Below are 18037 nucleotides of genomic sequence, written 5' to 3' on the forward strand. Positions count from 1 at the left end.
AATACTTGGGAGTTTGGCTGGTCCTTAGTATCAGCCTACGATCAGTCTGGTTTTCCTTAAAAAAGACAATAAGCCTTTCTGTTCAATGAGAAACACTAAAATAGTAAGGAAAAAATGCCAGTTGTAAGCAAAACTGCTTACAAAATATTGCTTAGATTGCTCCTGATATCTCAACTGTGCAAATACATGTCTCCCTCCTTTCTGCTAGGAATATTCATTACCCATGCTGTAAATGAGTAAACAGACACACATATAGTATTTGCTATTCCCTTCTGCATTTTTAAAGCCAACCATGCCTCATCACCTTCCAAATTAATTTAAATATGAAAGTAGGAGATTTATCTGTGGGGAACAAATAAAATCTTGCAATACTGCTGGAGAATGAAAGTCCTTTGCACTCCCTTCTGAGCAAAGGAGATGCAGTATCCAATGGTACCCAAGAATGAGCTGTTGCCATGGAAACGACTCTCTGAGAAGCAGCTCCTCATTGTTCCTGTGGTCATCCAGCTGTGGCCCTGCACAGGAACAGGTGTACCCCTGCACAAGAAAATGTCACCCCTCCCCTGCGTAATACACTGAAAGGTAAGTAATCAGATGAAGGGCGGTTATTTACCACCAGAGAATGTGACTGTCACCAGCACCAGCTCTTCCTCCACGTACTGGATCTTTTCTGCTACAATCTTCAGTATGTCTAGAGCTGAAGTGGATACTTGAGCTTTCACACTGACATAGGAGTGTTCTGTTATATACACACGGCAGAAAACTGCACAAAGGAAGAAAGACAAATTCAGCATTAGACAGAGGCATCTGATAGAGCAGGGAGAATCTTGCAGACCCAACCCTGGCAATGCCTCAGCTGCCTGGCTGCTGCAGCTCCTCACCCTGGGGAATGAGAGAGGCAAGCAAATGGAAATGGAGACCCCACAGCAATACCATGAGGATCTGTTACAGACACCCTCCTCTACTGCCTATCATCTTTCCAAACCCAGCTGTTGCCATATTTTCTCCCTTCCTTTTAGGTTCAGATAAATCACCATCCTTTCAATACATTTCATATCTGCTGCAGAAATTATTTTGGACCTCCACTTCCACCTGGACCAAGAGGCTTCACAAAAACCACTCTCCCTGATTTCAACCTCCCCAGTCTTCAACTGCTCCTGCTGCCTTATCTGGCTAGACATCTAAACTACTTTCATTGACAGTGTATTTTAGCACCAGTAGAGGCTGTTCAAACAGCAATGCAATTAGTTCTGACAACTCTTTCCCTGAATCACTTACAGCACATATAAAAGAAACCGATTTGAAGAAATTCTCTGGGTTCATCACTTCCACTGAAGAGCATGAGTAGGTTAGGCTCTGGAAGGGAGATTCCCAACAGCAATGCTATGGTCAGCTCAGCTAGTACATTGTTTCTGTTACAAAAAGGATGTACACCCTCTCTGCTTCCCAGAATTTTGGGTTTACACCTTTTGCTGAGTTTGTTGTAGCCAGTTCTTTGAAATACAGCTGCCATAATGTCTTGGGTTCAGCAGCAGCTGTCATTTCTTAGTAGCTGGTGCAGTGCTGTGGTTTTGACTTTTGGCCTGGGAACAGCACTGATAACACTGATGATTTTAGTTACTGCTCAAATGTTTGGTCTGACCAAGGACTTTCTGAGACTCATGCTCTGCCAGGGAGGAGGGGAAGCTGGGAGGAAGCACAGACAGGACACCTAACAGAAACTAGCCAAAGAGGTATTCCATACCACAGCACGTCATGCCCAGGATGTAAACTGAGAGTTACCCGGAAGGGCTAGATCTCTGCTCAGGTCGGGCAAGGTATTAGTTGGGCTGGGTATCGGCATGTGGTGAGTGGTTGTATTCTCTTCCCTTGTTATTTCCCTTATCATTATTATTATTGATAGCAGCAATAGTAGTTTGTGTTATACCTTAGCTTCTGGACTGTTCATACCTCAACCTGTGGAAGTTACACTCTTTCGATTCTCCTCCCCGTCCCTACAGGAGCAGGGGCAGGGGGGGAGAAAGTGGGGGAGTGAGTGAGACGGCCGTGTGGGTTACTGACTGCACATAAACCATGACAGTTCTTTTTGGCACCCAACGCGGGGCCCGAAGGGTTGAGATAATGACAGATCTGACTGGAGTGTGTCTAATTGTATTTGTGATAAGCATTCATTGTTTCAGATTAACAGTCACTCGTCACAATGCTGATTTATTGGCTCTCAAAGTTTTTGTTCCTGATCTCACAGTTTCAGTATGTCGTACCTTACTTACAACCGGTATTTGCTGTGTTAGTGTTTATTGGCTGGGGGGCTTGGGCTAAGGTTCTTGTCTCATTGTACTTTATGGTAATGACTTGTAATACAACAGAATCATTGATCATGAAACTGGTCTGGCTTATGTTCCCAGTGTGGTCACCACCTTTATACTTTGGAGGTATATAATAGAAGTGCTTAGCAATTACACATCTTTTTTCTCCTTCTCGGGTGGTCAACCTGCATAGGAGACATTCTCTCACCCTCCCAGCACCCATCCTCCCCATCCCCCCACCCCCACCCCCCCCCCCCCGGACCATTTACAGCATCGTTTGAGAGTTTTGAAGGTTTTGAATGGTCTTTAAATACCCTTGAGACCTGTTTGCTGATTGTGATGGGGATCAGCATGTTGGCACACACACAGTGTATTTTACCCACGACCATTTTGTCTAATCTCAGAAGTTAAGTAGAGTCGGGTTTGGGTTTGTCTAGGGTTAGATGACGATATAGGAGGGCCAAGAGGCTTTCCTCAAGGCTGGACAGTCAGGAGTGGCAGGGTGTGTGGGACAGTATGGGCCAGTATCTAGTCCACTGGGCTCCTCCAGTGCTTTGGAAGCTTCAGAGATGGAAGGCAGCTGTATGGAGTCCTCAGCACCAAGCTGCAGAAACTGCTGAAGGGGACAGTGAATTATTTTGAGCCTGGTGGGCCCATGACACTTCAGGCCATCAGGGCAGAGATGCAACATACAGATGGATCGAGGGCTGGACTTAGCAATGGACACTATTGCCCAGGTTATTCACAAGTGTGAACACTGCACACACCCTCTCCGGCTCTGAGAGACTGTTACAAGAGATGGAGCCTGACATCATGGACCAAATGGACTCAGCAGCTTTACAGAGATTGGTCCATGCACTAAGGAATGATCTCTCTCTCTCTCTCTGTGGATGTGTACATATATATATATATGTATATATGTAAGAGAGATGGTATATTGAAAATGTGGGATCTGAGCATGACATGATTGGCATGGAATAAGGGGTGGATACTGTCCTGGGTTCAGCAGTAGCAGTTATTTTTCTCCTTCTTAGTAGCTGGTGCAGTGCTGTGGTTTTGACTTTTGGCCTGGGAACAGCACTGATAACACCAATGTTTTTAGTTACTGCTCAAATGTTTACTCTGACCAAGGACTTTCTGAGTCTCATGCTCTGCCAGGGAGGAGGGGAAGCTGGGAGGAAGCAGAGACAGGACACCTGTCCCAAACTAGCCAAAGAGGTATTCCATACCACAGCACATCATGCCCACTATATAAACTGGGGGCAGTTACCCGGAAGAGCAAGATCACTGCTCAGGTCAGGCTGAATATCGGTTGGTGGGTGGTGAGTGGTTGTATTCTCTTCCCTTGTTCTTTCCCTTATCATTATTATTATTAGTGGTAGCAGCAGTGGTTTGTGTTATACCTTAGTTACTGGACTGTTCACACCTCAACCCGTGGGAGTTACATTCTTTTGATTCTCCTCCCCATCCCTCCAGGAGCAGGGCGATGAAAGAAGGTGGGGGAATGAGAGGAAGACTGCGTGGCTGACTGGGTTTAAACCACAACACATAATTAAAAGGGAAGAAACAGGGCTGCACACTTGCATAAATATTTCAAAGATTGTATCTGATAATAAGAATTGCCAGAACTTTGGATTTCATACTTACTTTAGTGCTTAATTAAACTTTAAATTTCTTTCTACTCTAGCACTTTTTACTGCAATAAAGCTGCTACCATACAGGTATAAGACAAAACTTTTCTTCTCCAAAAGTGCTGGGTTTTAAATTATTTTTATGGACAGACGTATGTAGTTCTGTGCTTGTCCTACAAATCTTCATGGCTTCAGGGCACTTTCATTAATGGAGACCATGCCAGAAGCAGTTAAGAACTCTATCCTCAAGAATATCTTTCCTTTTAGTATTGTAGTAAAGAAGAAATGCAGATGACAAGGAAAAAAGAACTTAACATATGGCCTTGGGGAAGAAAAATAATTTGATTTTATAATGTTTTCTTAACCTGCCTCTGCTGACAGACAGTAAATCAGATGCTCATCCTATGGCAGATTCTCTCTTCAGAATGGTTATAACTCATGAAAAGATAGAGACATCAACCTGCATGCTAAATTACTAGGTAGAAAAATAAGTTTTAAGAACACTGACAGGAACATTCAGACTCCATGTGCAGTGTGCAACACAACCTGCTTACAGTGAGTTTGACTGAAATCTCATCCTTTCTGTCATTTGTGAGGGAATGATGACAGAGATGTTCATTTATATCCTTTGTTTAACATGGATATGGATATTTAACAGCCGGATGGGCTGCCAGCACTCTTGGGAAGCACACAGTTCAACTATAGGGCTGCTGGAAGAACCGAACAGGGCAAAACCCCCTTGAGATACCACATCATTGTCAAACCCCTGCAGAGTAGGAAACAGGAAGCTAATTCTACACAGTCACTTCTTCTGTAGCCTTAAGGTGCTGTTCAGAAGTTGCATGGCAGTCAAAAAAAAAATTACATTATGGCAGCCCTTGAGAAACAATTTCCCAGTTTTGGAGTTTTTTCTCCACTCTTTCAATCATACTTACTTTCTTCTGTTTCATTCATGGCTCCTCTGTGCTGCAGCCAGTTCTCCTTTAGACTGAACTGGTGGAAAAACGTTTTATTCTGTAACGGAGTGGGAGAGATTAAAAAAAAAAAAGAGAAAGACAACACTGACTCTTTGCATCCCTGCCCTTTAAAAAGCAGTAATTCACAGGACACAGTATTCAGCCTATATGTCTGGCCTGAAAGGTTTCTGTATAGGAAATCCACCCACCCTTTCTTGGATCAGTAAACTGGGAGTTGCCTTACTAAATAATGTCCAAGGTGGGATTTTGTTTTGGAGGAAGCAGGACACGCCAAAGCTAAGCAGCAGGCATAATTCAAGGTTCTCTGTAGTCATGTTCAAAGCCCATTTCTTATATACACTTACATACATTTTCTATGTACCAATCAGCCTATTTAGCAATTTCACTACAATCTCAAGTTCTGCCTTCCACATTTCTGTAGCAACGTTTTAAGCTTATTACACACTTCAGCTTCAGCCCTGTAAATTGTATCAGCACAGCAATTCACTTCTGTGCAGTTTGTACACCAACTTTCTCCTTCTGCATTTTCTCCCTCCAGTTAAATAGACAGATTTATGTTCCTCTCTTTCTTTCTCTTTCCCTGTCACAACAAATCCCCCCTTTGCTCTGTCTACTTGACATCCATGTCAATGCCTATGCTCAGCCTGGTTTGTCCAGATTGCTACATCTCTCTGTGGGGAACTCACTCCCAAGCCTCTCCTGAATTCTGACATCTCAGAGCATCATGTTAAGATGCTAAACTGTCACAGGTTAGCTCACATAGCTGACATCCAGGCTCCAATGGCAGAAAATAAATATTCCTTATGCAATATTGTGGATCTAACCTCACTGATGTATCCTGTCTTATTTTTGGTCACCTGTCATTTTCAGTAGAGAAGTCAAGAAAAGAGAGGGAAGTGGGCAGAGGTGAAGAAAGTGCGATAGCAAGTTATCTTTCAACCAGCAACAATCAGGTTTGCATTACCTTTCGGTGAGATGAATACTCATCTACAGTGCTGAAACAAAAAGGAAAAGCCAGATTATTCTCTCCAGCCAAAGCTTAGGAAAATTAAGTTTCAGCTATTATAAAGTTTACAACATCAGAAAGTTTTATTATTAAATAGTCACCACAGACTGGCTGCAGAGCTCCTTCAGGTGCCTGGCTTAGCCAGGGAACTTTTCTGTGACTTGCACAATGGATGCAGTGAAGAGCAATGATGCCAGCCTGTGAGCTGCTGGAGAACATGGACGCAGTTCAGACCCCCGGGGTAAGCAGTCAGGGTCACCCTCACAGACATGGCTCTTTCCACTTCCCCAATGCCAAACCATGGAAAAAAACTCCATTTGTTTGCAAAAATTGCCAAGGAAATATCTTTTACAAAACCCACCACTGTTAGTAAAATAATAACCCCAAGATGAATATTGCCGGAGATTGCTTCTCAATACCAAAGACTGCAGAGAGAAAATGAGAATGAAGGTATCATCTGAAGTCACAGACTCAACTTCTGAGGGAAACTTTGCTGTCTTTTCCTCAAAGTATCACTCTATTTGCAAGTCATCCCAACCAAAATAGATAGAAGTGACTGTTGAAACACACACCACCCAACAAACATCAGAGAAGACTGAATAATCTAGCTTTAGTTTAAAGAAGAGATTGTTTGTAAAAATGAATATAGTCCTAGCTTTACTGAATTATAGCAAGATGACAACAAAAATAAATTACACTCTAAGGAGACTTGATCACAAACATAATCAATACTCACTGACGACGATGCACCCCCAGAATCTTCTGAAATTCTTTTAGGTCCTTCTCAAGAATTGGATATTCATACACATCATCTAACACATTCCTGTATATCGTCTACAAAATAAAACAGTATCTGTAAACATCTGATAATTCAAACATAAATCTAAGGCACCACATCAGCAGTATAAATCAATTCAGCCACTAGCTTGCTAAAGCTAATTTCATCACTATATTTACACAAGGGCTATAAGGACAGAATGTTTCTGTTAAAATTTCTAGACTGATCCATATTCAGCTTGCCTTTGGAGAAACAATCTTTATAAGATCACCAAGCAAGAAGGCAAAATGTTAATACTTTTGACTACACACACAAAGATTTAAAACAACACTTGTGGCTGTTACAGGAAATCTAGGTTTGGTCAGAAGAAAACATTCTGAAGCTTGAGAACAGACCACACCATGATCACCTATCCAAAATTATAACAAACAGGTTAATTTTATTAAGACTTTTAAAATGGAGAATTTTCTCCTTCACTTTTCCTCATGTTTGCATGCATTTTAAATTTAGTTGATGTCTCTCAGAAACAACTAACAATATAATCCTAGTTGTAAGCCAATAAATAATAAATAACCCCTCCTTATTTTAGGGGTCTGAATGCCATCAATCAGGAACCTCACTCAAACATGAAAGGCACTACCTTAGACAAAAGGTAAATAAACTGAATAAGTTTTTATGATTGAAATTGTAGGAAGTATTTTCTCTATACTTTTTCAGAATCTGTGCATAGATCCTTCTCCTTCCCTTCCAAGAAAATGAGGATCATATGTATGAGCTGAATCATCAGGTTTGTTTGGTCTAATTAACATGATTACATTCATAAAGTTCAGCATGAATGATTCTGGCTTACAATCCTACATATTGTTTTTGCACGTCTAACTTCAACTATCATTAACATTACGTCTGTTACGTATTGCACAGAAGCCTCAAGCAGAGAAACTGTGTGACAATACACATGGCCAGAAAAGACAAGCCCCATAACCTTAATTGATGGCTGGAATGATGTCCACTTTCCAGTACAACACTAGTGCCAAATAGCAAAAAATCCAAATGTCTCTGCTTCCATATGCAGTGTGTCCTACTCCAAAACCAAAACAATACCTAAAAAAAATGAAGCTCAAGACTTTCTCCAAATTCAGTTCAATATTTCATCCCTTTGTCTTAAGTGAAAGATTGAAAAGAACAGTTTCAGATAAAGAATCTCATTGTGAAAGGTGGAAGACCCTGCATAGTCTCCTCAAATACTTTCCTCTTTCAAGCAGCAAGGGGAAAACAAACAACCCAAAAAAAACAACCAAAAAATCCCAGCCAGGTGGATCCTGGGTCAGCGATGACACAGCTATTTGTAAATTTACAGCAGAATCATAAAAGCTTTTGGAGCTCATTCAGAATGATCAGAAAATCCTCTCTATGAAGTAAGGACATAATTTCATTTATTAAAAACACGTAAAGCTTTGCTCCTCTTCGTGTACACCTGACAAACACTGTGGAATAGCATTTCACTCCTCAAAGTAGCATCTCTTACAAGGACCTCAAAACTTTCTCTTCATCCACAATCCTCTGCATGCTGACTGTAGCCCCTCTTTTGGCAGACACAAACAGTGTGTCCAAGGAATCTCCATATCTTTGTAGTGTTATTTCTGACCTTCACTCTCTAACTTTTGCAATTTTCTAGAAAGCATGGAGTTCTATAAGTTTCATATCTGAAAGCAACATTTTTGACATTGAGTATTGACATTACAGGTCTTCTGTTCAAACTGACTGTAAGGCATTCAAGGAAGACGCAGGTAAATAATTTCATATTCTAGATTTTGTGTATAAAATTTAAGTATGAAAAATTATAGATTTGGCTGTTGAAGCTTTTTAGACACAGTATGTTAATTAAAGAGTGCTGAAATGCATCATAAAGTATTTCATTACCTTTAAAAATTGTTTTAAATGCTCATCTTCATGTAGCCAGTCTTTGTAGAGAGAAGTCCACTGTGATACCAAATGCAAAACTTTTCGTTTCCTACAGGACACATCAGAGTCATCTTCTTTACCTTGGTGGTTCTTAGCACAATAGGTACAGCAGGTTAAGGAACAAATAATAAGGTCTCACTGAAAGTTAAGAATTAAGTGGTAAAAAGACTTTGCAATCATCTCACTTGCCAGTGAAAGATTATTTTTTTTCTTTTTTTTTTTTTTTTTTTACTACATTGCTCAGTTTAAAATGTTTTATCTTATCTGGAGCTTTAGGAGTTTCATCAACTTTTTGGAATGAAATTCTCAGTAATAGAAATGTCAGTTCATCTTCTGTGCCAACAGGATTTTTCTCCTTTATAGATTAGAGAGGTGAGCCTATAAAAGTAAAATCAATTCAACAGGAAGTGTAAAATGTTAAGTCATATCTTTTCTGCAGAACTGGGAATGAACCTTTGTCCTGCACACCGGTGCCAACATGAATGTCTGTGGGAAGGAGAGCATCATTAACAACAACAAAAATCCCAGGCAGAGGAAGTCAATTTTATTTTCCCTGCACAAATTATACTATCTGAAGAAATGACATTATTAAAATAATTTTAAGGAAGAAGTGAAAGAATCTGTTTCTATCATTGTTCTCTATTCACAAAGCAGTAGCACCAAACGACAGAAGATACCCATTTTGTACATTGTTCCTGTCCCTTTGCTATTCTTTCTTTTATTAGGTCAAAAGATGAGGTTTTCACTACAAAAGGTAAAGCTGAAAAAAGAAAAGAAAAAAAAAAGTAAATTCATTTTATAGCTACAAGTTCATTCAAACAATGCTCCCCAGCACATGGAAGTAATTGGAAATACAAGAAAAAAAAATCTTTTATCTCAGAATGACTTAAAACTTATATACTGCATCACATGATAAAAGGAGCAGAGACTGTAAAATATTTATTCTCAATTTTTTTTTTCTTCACGTATTCTGAAATGTATTACACAAATATAGGCATTCTAAGAATTAACACATATGTCTGGATAAGTTTTAACCCCACTTTAAATGTTAGTCTTTAACAGTTATAATATGTTTATTTATCTTTAAACAAATACAGCAGACACAAGATTGCATTGTTGCTATGAGTTAGGTGTCTCTTTCAACACATTTTTGAAGCATTCTTCTGAAGTATGCACATACACAAATGCGTGTGTTTTGGATGCAGGTTTATTCAGAGGCACCTTTAGCTTTGTATGTTTCCTCATATCTAACACAAAACTGTTTTACAGAAATTTAATCTCACCACCTCTTGTGGTGGTGGCATCAATATGGGAACAGATCCTTCTCTTCCTTTCCTTCCTCCTTAGGTACCTGAAAACTGTCCAGTTTACAGTTTGGTTTTTTCCAGTAAAATAATCCCAATTCTTTCAATCCTTCTTTGTAGGTCTTTCTCTAGGATACTGGTAATTCCAATTGCTCTCCTGAAATGTCTCCTATTCATGCATTTCTTGGGGTTTGATGCCAAAATCTCAGGTGCAGTCCAACTTCTAAGCATGCCACAGTAAATATTTGACAATTGCTCTCTTTTCTCACCACTTTTACACACAACCTCAAAAATAATTAAATGTGTTCTATTTCAATAACATCAATATTCAAAGAGCAAAACTAAGGCATGCAATTTACATTTGATATAAGGTTTGACAATAGATAAGCCTAGTTCTAAGCGTGTGACCCATTAATGCAACACTTAATAAAAGGATATTGCCTCAGAAGTGCCTGGCACAAGTCATCGGTCGTCATGAAGACCGTGTACGTGAGAAGGAAGTCATCCAGGAGAGTTTCTGCAGAGGAAGACAAAAAAGCCCAAGGGACAGTACATTAGTGAGGGGAAGAATAGAGTATCTACTCGTTAGCATGCATGGGAGTGATAGGACACCCCTTTCCCCTTCCCTCCGAAACCAAAAAGGTCCAGAGCATACAGAATACCTCAAACTTCAAGTTTCAAACAACCAGCAGTATGTTACCACTGGAGAGATCAGATCCTTGAGTTAACAAGCACATCCCCTCTTCTCAAAGAACCAACAAGCACAACTATGCATACGATAATCCACAGCTTGGGAATCAGAGTCCAGAGAAAGAGTAAGAAGATTTTTCCAAATCTTTCCTGCACACAGCAGGAGGCTAGAGGACTAGGTTTGCTCTAGGATGAAGGGTAATCTTACGGTGATCTTAACAACCCAGTGGCAGAGCAGAGATAAGACAGATTTTTCCTGGAGGTGTGCAGCAAAACAATAAGGGTCAACCACCAGAGATTGCACCAAAGGAAAATTTGACTAAATACAGGGTTTGGGGTGTTTACTTCCTGTGAGGAGGGTCAACCATCAGGTCAGGTTGCCCAGACAGACTGCAAAATCTCCAACATCAGGTATATTCAGGGATTGCCTGGGCAAAGCTCAGCACATCTTTATCTTATTAGACTTGTTTTGAGCAGAGTTTGGACCAGATGCCTTCTGAGATCCCTTCCAAGGAAATTATTCTACAATTTTGAACAAGTTTGCTTCCAATTTTATTAAACTATTTACATATGATGTATGATCTAGGAATTAATTTCTATTTGGTTCACAAACAACAAAACCTTTGGTTTTCTTCAAACAGGCAAGAGAATTATATTGTTCTTTTTAACCTCAAAACAAGAATGTTTGAGTTTCTATTTTTTTCTTCCCAACATGGTAATATTTTCCACAAGTTTTGTGGAGTACCTGCTCACTGTACTTCTTTGAATTCCAGCAGATATATTGTGTTCCCTTTAACAAGAAAACAGGTTTTCTTTAACAAGAAAACACGTTCTTTCTTTGATAAGAACAGGAACAGAGGCTGAATAATAGCGGAACTTATTCCAGTTATATAGCAGAGCAAAAAATGCTTTAGCAGTATAACTAGTTGTTAGTAGTTAGTATCAGTTACTCAGTTGTAATTTAAGTGGTGGTTTGCAACTGTGAAAACTACAACTACAAACAATACCTCAAATGAGAAAGATAAGGTTGAGCCCTGATTTCCGTATCCTAAGTTTCTCACTATTTGTTTGCAATCTATTCTAGTCCAAGCTAGTTCTCGTGTACGAGTGTGCAACTGAGAGCATCCCAGGAGCTTTTCATGCCAAGGCTGCAATTTCACAATAATTTAGACCAATTTCAGTCACAGTTGCCTTGTACGTCCTTGTCAGGGAATTATTGACCTCATAGCTGCAGTGTAGGATGGCAATAAGAATTCATCAGCACATCATTCAAAACCAGATATTATGGGTATATCACATGGATGGATAGCTAATGACATTCCACCCTGTGAGCATGGGACTCAAAATACCTTCGCTGTCCTTAAAAGAAAAATAAATCTACCTAGATCAATGTACTTAGTAAGGTTCCATGGGATATAGCCCTGGAGGGCAGGGCGGCCCAAGACTCTTGGTTGATATTCAAGGATCACCTGCTACAAGCTCAGGAGTACTGCATCCCAACTAGAAGGAAGTGCAGCAGGAGGGCCAGGAGACCTCCTTGGATGGATAAGGAGCTGCTGAGGAAAATTCAAAGGAAAAAAGAGGCTTATAAAAAATGGAAGCAAGGACAGGCGGCCTGGGTAGAGTACAGGGATGTTGTCCGGGAAGCTAGGGACCAGGTTAGGAAGGCTAAGGCCCAGTTAGAATTAAACCTAGCCAGGGATGTTAAGGATAATAGGAAGGGATTCTACAGGTACATAGCAAACAAAAAACAGACTAGGGACAAAATAGGCCCCCTGAGGAAGCTTTTGGGAGAACTGGATACACAGAATTTGGAGAAGGCTGAGGTTCTGAATGACTTCTTCACCTCGGTCTTCACTGGCAAAGGCTCTGACTGCACCACCCAGGTCTTAGAAAGTAGATGCAGGGGCTGTGAGAATGAAGACCTTGGGCCCACTGTAGGAGAGGATCTGGTTCGAGACCATCTTCAAAATCTGAACGCACACAAGTCCGTGGGACCTGATGGAATCCATCCGCGGGTCCTGAAGGAGCTGGCGAATGAAGTTGCTAAGCCACTGGCCATCATATTTGAAAAATCATGGCAGTCAGGTGAAGTTCCCGACGACTGGAAAAAGGGAAATATAACCCCCATTTTCAAGAAGGGGAAAATGGAAGACCCGGGGAATTACAGACCAGTCAGTCTCACCTCTGTGCCTGGTAAAATCTTGGAGCACATTCTCCTGGACAACATGCTAAGGCAAATGAAAAACAACAAGGTGCTTGGTGACAGCCAGCATGGCTTCACTAAGGGGAAATCCTGCCTGACCAATTTGGTGGCCTTCTATGAGGGGGCTACAGAATTGATGGATAAGGGTAAAGCAGTTGACGTCATCTACCTGGACTTGTGCAAAGCGTTTGACACTGTCCCACACGACATCCTTCTCTCTAAATTGGAGAGATATCAATTTGATGGATGGACCACTCGGTGGATAAAGAACTGGCTGGATGGCTGCACACAAAGAGTTGTGGTCAATGGCTCGATGTCCGGCTGGAGACCGGTAGCAAGTGGTGTCCCTCAGGGATCAGTGTTGGGACCGGCCTTGTTTAACATCTTCGTCGCTGACATGGACTGTGGGATTGAGTGCGCCCTCAGCAAGTTTGCCGATGACTCCAAGCTGTGTGGTCTGGTTGATATGCTGGAGGGAAGGGATGCCATCCAGAGGGACCTTGACATGCTTGTGAGGTGGGCTGATGCCAACCTTATGAAGTTCAACCACGACAAGTGCAAGGTCCTACACCTGGGTCAGAGCAATCCCAAGCACAGTTACAGATTGGGCAATGAAGAGATTCAGAGCGGCCCTGCAGAGAAGGACTTGGGGGTGTTGGTCGATGAGAAAATGAACATGAGCTGGCAGTGTGCACTCGCAGCCCAGAAAGCTAACCGTATCCTCAGCTGCATCAAAAGGAGCGTGACCAACAGGTTGAAGGAGGTGATCCTGCCCCTCTACTCTGCTCTTGTGAGACCTCACCTGGAGTATTGTGTGCAGTTCTGGTGTCCTCAACATAAAAAGGACATGGAACTGCTGGAACAAGTCCAGAGGAGGGCCACGAGGATGATCAGGGGACTGGAGCACCTCCCGTATGAAGACAGGCTGAGCAAGTTGGGGCTTTTCAGCCTGGAGAAGAGAAGGCTGCGTGGAGACTTAATAGCAGCCTTCCAGTATCTGATGGGGGCCTATAGGGATGCTGGGGAGGGACTCTTTGTCAGGGATTGTAGTGACAGGACAAGGGGTAATGGGTTAAAACTTAAACAGGGGAAGTTTAAATTGGATATAAGGAGGAAATTCTTTCCTGTTAGGGTGGTGAGACACTGGAATCGGTTGCCCAGGGAGGTTGTGAGTGCTCCATCCCTGGCGGTGTTCAAGGCCAGGTTGGATGAAGCCTTGTGTTGGATGGTTTAGTGAGAGGTGTCCCTGTCCATGGCAGGGGGGTTGGAACTAGATGATCTTGAGGTCCTTTCCAACCCTAACTATTCTATGATTCTATGATTCTATGATTTAACCAGCTGATCTAGAAAAAGTCCTGACCCAAAGACAAACAGCTAAACCCCTTTACATTCAGGATCAAAACAATTAAATTCTTTATATTTCACCAACATTGTTAAAAAATGGTGGAAAGTATTAGCTCTGCATAAAAATTATATTTTGTCTCGGTAAATGAAAAGACATTGTGAACAGCTTGTTCTATATCTGAAAGGACATCTATCCATTCTGTTGCACATCTTTTGGATGGTACAATGCAGCTATTGAAGTTCGAGGTATCACAAACATTTATTTGGAAATTAAATCTTGGAGCCAACAACCACATTTTAGTTCTTCACTAAAATGTGACTGTGCAGTGATCCTCATGAAGTCAGAGATATTTACAACAGATTATTTCCCCAGCTTTCTGAATAGGTGATATCTGAGTTTCAGGAATACATAGCCATGTGTTCAGAAAAGAAATTGAGTACAGATGAAGCAAAACTGCAATGTTTATCAATGAACTTCTGCAACTGATTTCTTTTTTCTTCTAAATGCAGAAGAAACGCTAAGAAGAAAAGTTCATAAATTATGATTCCTGTAGCTTGTATACGGGGCTAGATCTCTTCAAATTGCCCCTGAACTTGCTTAGAAATTTAAACCCTGAAGGAATGTTTGGAACAAAAAAAAGTCTGAATTCTGCATATGGTCCATTAATAGCATCACTCACCTGTTAAATTACTTTAACAAATAAGAAATGAAAGTGCTTCTGCTAGATTAAATATCTATTACAAGGAGATTAATATATTTATATGTATAATATATATATTATGATTTTTATATATATTTACCTAAAGACTTTACAATAATATTCATATTTTCAAATGCCTGCAGTAGCTTGTAGGTATTTCCCTGAAGTCCTACTGTTCACTGTAATTAACTTCTGCATTTTCTTCCTAAATGAACTGCAATTTAAAATCATTCCAGAATGTTTTTTCATGCCATAGAAAGGACACAAAACCTGAGGGTGTAGTGATTCTTCAAAAGGAATTTGTTAAAAACAAATAATTGGACACTTCTCAGATACTTTTGGACATTAATACATGTCCATGAATACTGATTTGCTGGTTTTAACCTGCAAACAGAGAGAAAGACAAAGAGTGAGAGAATTTATTCACAGCAAACTATTCATTCTGCTACTAATGGCCACTAAGAGCAGTAAATTTGAATGAGGACAGGCTCTAAGTGTACAAGTTGGGCTGATAATTATGAACACAAGTCTTTACAGGGTTTTTCTGTTTAGTCACAGTTGATTTAAGAATTAAGGAAGAAAAAAAGACTATTCCACTCAAATCATTAATTATTTACAGTGCACCATACCCCCAGAATGGCACTGAAATACATACCTACCCCTGCTTTTAAATATCACAGCACCCCAGCTTCTGCATTAACTTGCAGCCATCTTCCCCATTATTCCCATAGAAATACTTTCTTTCCTCTCTGTAGCAAACAGGGAGAATAAAATGCATAAAATGCTGGAAAAGAAAAGCTCTCACTGGAAGGGAAGTCTGCAAATCCTGTGAAGTTATGCTATATTTTTAATTCCTCTCCATGAATTTTTTATTTAATAATTTTCTTCTAGCCATCAATCTAATTTTTTTTTTGCTCCTCACAATTTTCTTTAATTTGGCTAAGCAATTATTACAAAGTATGCAGTTAGCTTGCAGCTATGGGATATTTAATTTCAAAGACAATTTCAAGCATTTTAAAGTTTCATAAGGACATGCAACAGAACCATCATGAGTCCAATGGGCTCTTGTTCTTGCAGTATTTTGGGGGCAGCCCTAGGCATTAATCTCACCACACTGAATGTATACAAGTACCACAGGCATAAAAATAATAAAAAGGCAGGCACTGTGCTTGTTTGTCATTAAATAATCAATTTGTGCCAGGTTCTGTTGAGTCAGCTTCTCATGGGCTGTGTGTGTCTCCTCCTTTCACCAGGTGAAATAAGGCAGCATGGACCCCAGCTTTACTGGGAGCTGCTGAGTACAGCTCATCCCATTTTTCTGCCGTGTACAGGTCCTTCTGCAAGATACATTCAGGGTGGCTGAGGGATGGAAAAAGAATATATATACATGGGATGTTCTCACACACATGAATTTCCCAGGAAACGTCTGGTTTCAGCTGGTAACTAAAGGACTCTAAAACCGGATAGATTTAGATTAGATATCAGGAAGTAGTTCTTCAGTATGAGGGTGGTGAGACACTGGATCAGGCTGCTCTGAGAAGCTGTGGCTGCCCCATCCCTGGAAGTGTTCAAGGTCAGGTTGGATGGGGCTTTGAGCAACCTGGTCTAGTGGAAGGTGTCCTTGTCCATGGCAGGGGGTTGGAACTAGACAGTCTTTAAGGTCTCTTTCAATCCAGACCATTCTATGACACAGCAATTTGTCTGCATGAGAGACTGTAAGTGTATTGCATGTGTAAGTTGATGATGATGACAGCAAACAATAACGATGCATGTATTTGGTGGGGAAGGGGGATCTAGAGTCCCAGAGACAGTAAATGGTCATATATTTGGATAAACAATGCACCATATATGTCCATGTAGTTAAAAAATCCAGAGGATTCCCTGCTGCTTTCCATGTGCCCGTTTACCTCTCTAACCAGTTTATACCCTTTCTCCGAGAGGGCAACTCTGCAAAACTCTGCTCAATATGATGGCACAATTGTAAATGCCAGGAGGGTAGAATGGGTTTCTTACATGGAATTATATACCAAATTTGATTTTTCAATGGTTTCTTTTCTCCTTCTCCCTTCTCCACTCTTTTCTCTAAACAGGGTATCTATTACCAGGCCTTGGGATAGAAATGAATACAGATCTGCAGAGAGAAATTGTCCGTGATGCACATTTAACAAACTGGGACAGGCAGTACACTTCATGGTGTTGCCAAGTCTAACACCTGTGAGCTCTTCTCAAACTTGAGCATTTTCTTAAACTACCACAGTGGTACAAAGGCATCAGTGTAGCAGTCTCGCATTAATAACTTCTTACATAAACATGAAAAGAGACTTAATCTAAACAAAAGGCCTTTGTCAAATGGAGTAAAAAATTCTTTTTATTAAATACATTTGAGGGCAGTTTTTTAAAAACAAGTATTTCAGTTCAGCTATCACATAGAATGAGCAAAGAATGAAAAGTAGGGAAATATTCCAATGTTACAGAGAGATATACCTCTCCAACTACCCACCAGGCAATTTCTATGTCCACATATTATATACTGGTAAGCACATGCACCAACTAGTGTCTTTAAACCATCACAGCTAAAACAACACTGTATATACATTTACATTACAAAGATGTTCAATAGATCAAATTGTATTCAGAACATACCTATTGCTCTATTGCTAATATTAGACACCCTGTCCAGCTAAGCCAGACATAATTATTCCTAATGCCAGTCTTGAGTCATTAATCCCTTTATACCCACAAGAAGAGATAACCTGAAGACAAATTCCAGTTTGTCCTGGTTTTCAGATCACCCTGTTAAATCCTGAATAGCTTTTGCAACCAGGGTTTTAAATACGCAGTGCATCAATATTTTTTCCTATAATAACATGGTTTAAAAGATAACTTCCTTTATACAGAGGAGTGGAAAAAAACAGACTCTATATTGCTTAATTTACAGATCTTTTATGTCACATACTGTGAGCTGGGGAGAGGGTACTGATAGTGAAATCTGCCAAATCACAAAGAAAAACAACTTATCTGTTTGGGTTTTCCAAACTTATTACCATTCTGAACCCAAATCTCTTCCACTCTGCACAAGTACAAATCCATTATGAATGCCTGTGTAAGAATTACAGATAGATTTAAGGGGGT

The 18037-nt window shown here is 40.4% G+C and overlaps 1 protein-coding gene across 3 annotated transcripts in view; it reads right to left on the reverse strand.

Annotated features, from left to right (window-relative positions):
* RAPGEF5 (Rap guanine nucleotide exchange factor 5) overlaps nucleotides 1-18037 on the reverse strand; it is a 134614-nt gene that overhangs the window by 29959 nt on the left and 86618 nt on the right. For all 3 annotated transcript variants that reach the window (XR_010609883.1, XM_065666307.1, XM_065666306.1), the window contains exons 8-13: nucleotides 10403-10481; nucleotides 8619-8763; nucleotides 6657-6754; nucleotides 5879-5909; nucleotides 4873-4951; nucleotides 614-763 (exon numbers count right to left, since the gene is read on the reverse strand). Coding sequence is in view for 2 of the 3 variants with exons in the window: in XM_065666307.1 (XP_065522379.1) it covers nucleotides 614-763; nucleotides 4873-4951; nucleotides 5879-5909; nucleotides 6657-6754; nucleotides 8619-8763; nucleotides 10403-10481 (582 nt within the window). In the remaining variant the exon portion in view is untranslated. The remainder of the gene's footprint in view (nucleotides 1-613; nucleotides 764-4872; nucleotides 4952-5878; nucleotides 5910-6656; nucleotides 6755-8618; nucleotides 8764-10402; nucleotides 10482-18037) is intronic.

Source organism: Lathamus discolor, chromosome 2, assembly GCF_037157495.1.
Source record: "Lathamus discolor isolate bLatDis1 chromosome 2, bLatDis1.hap1, whole genome shotgun sequence".
NCBI classification, from domain to species: domain Eukaryota; kingdom Metazoa; phylum Chordata; class Aves; order Psittaciformes; family Psittacidae; genus Lathamus; species Lathamus discolor.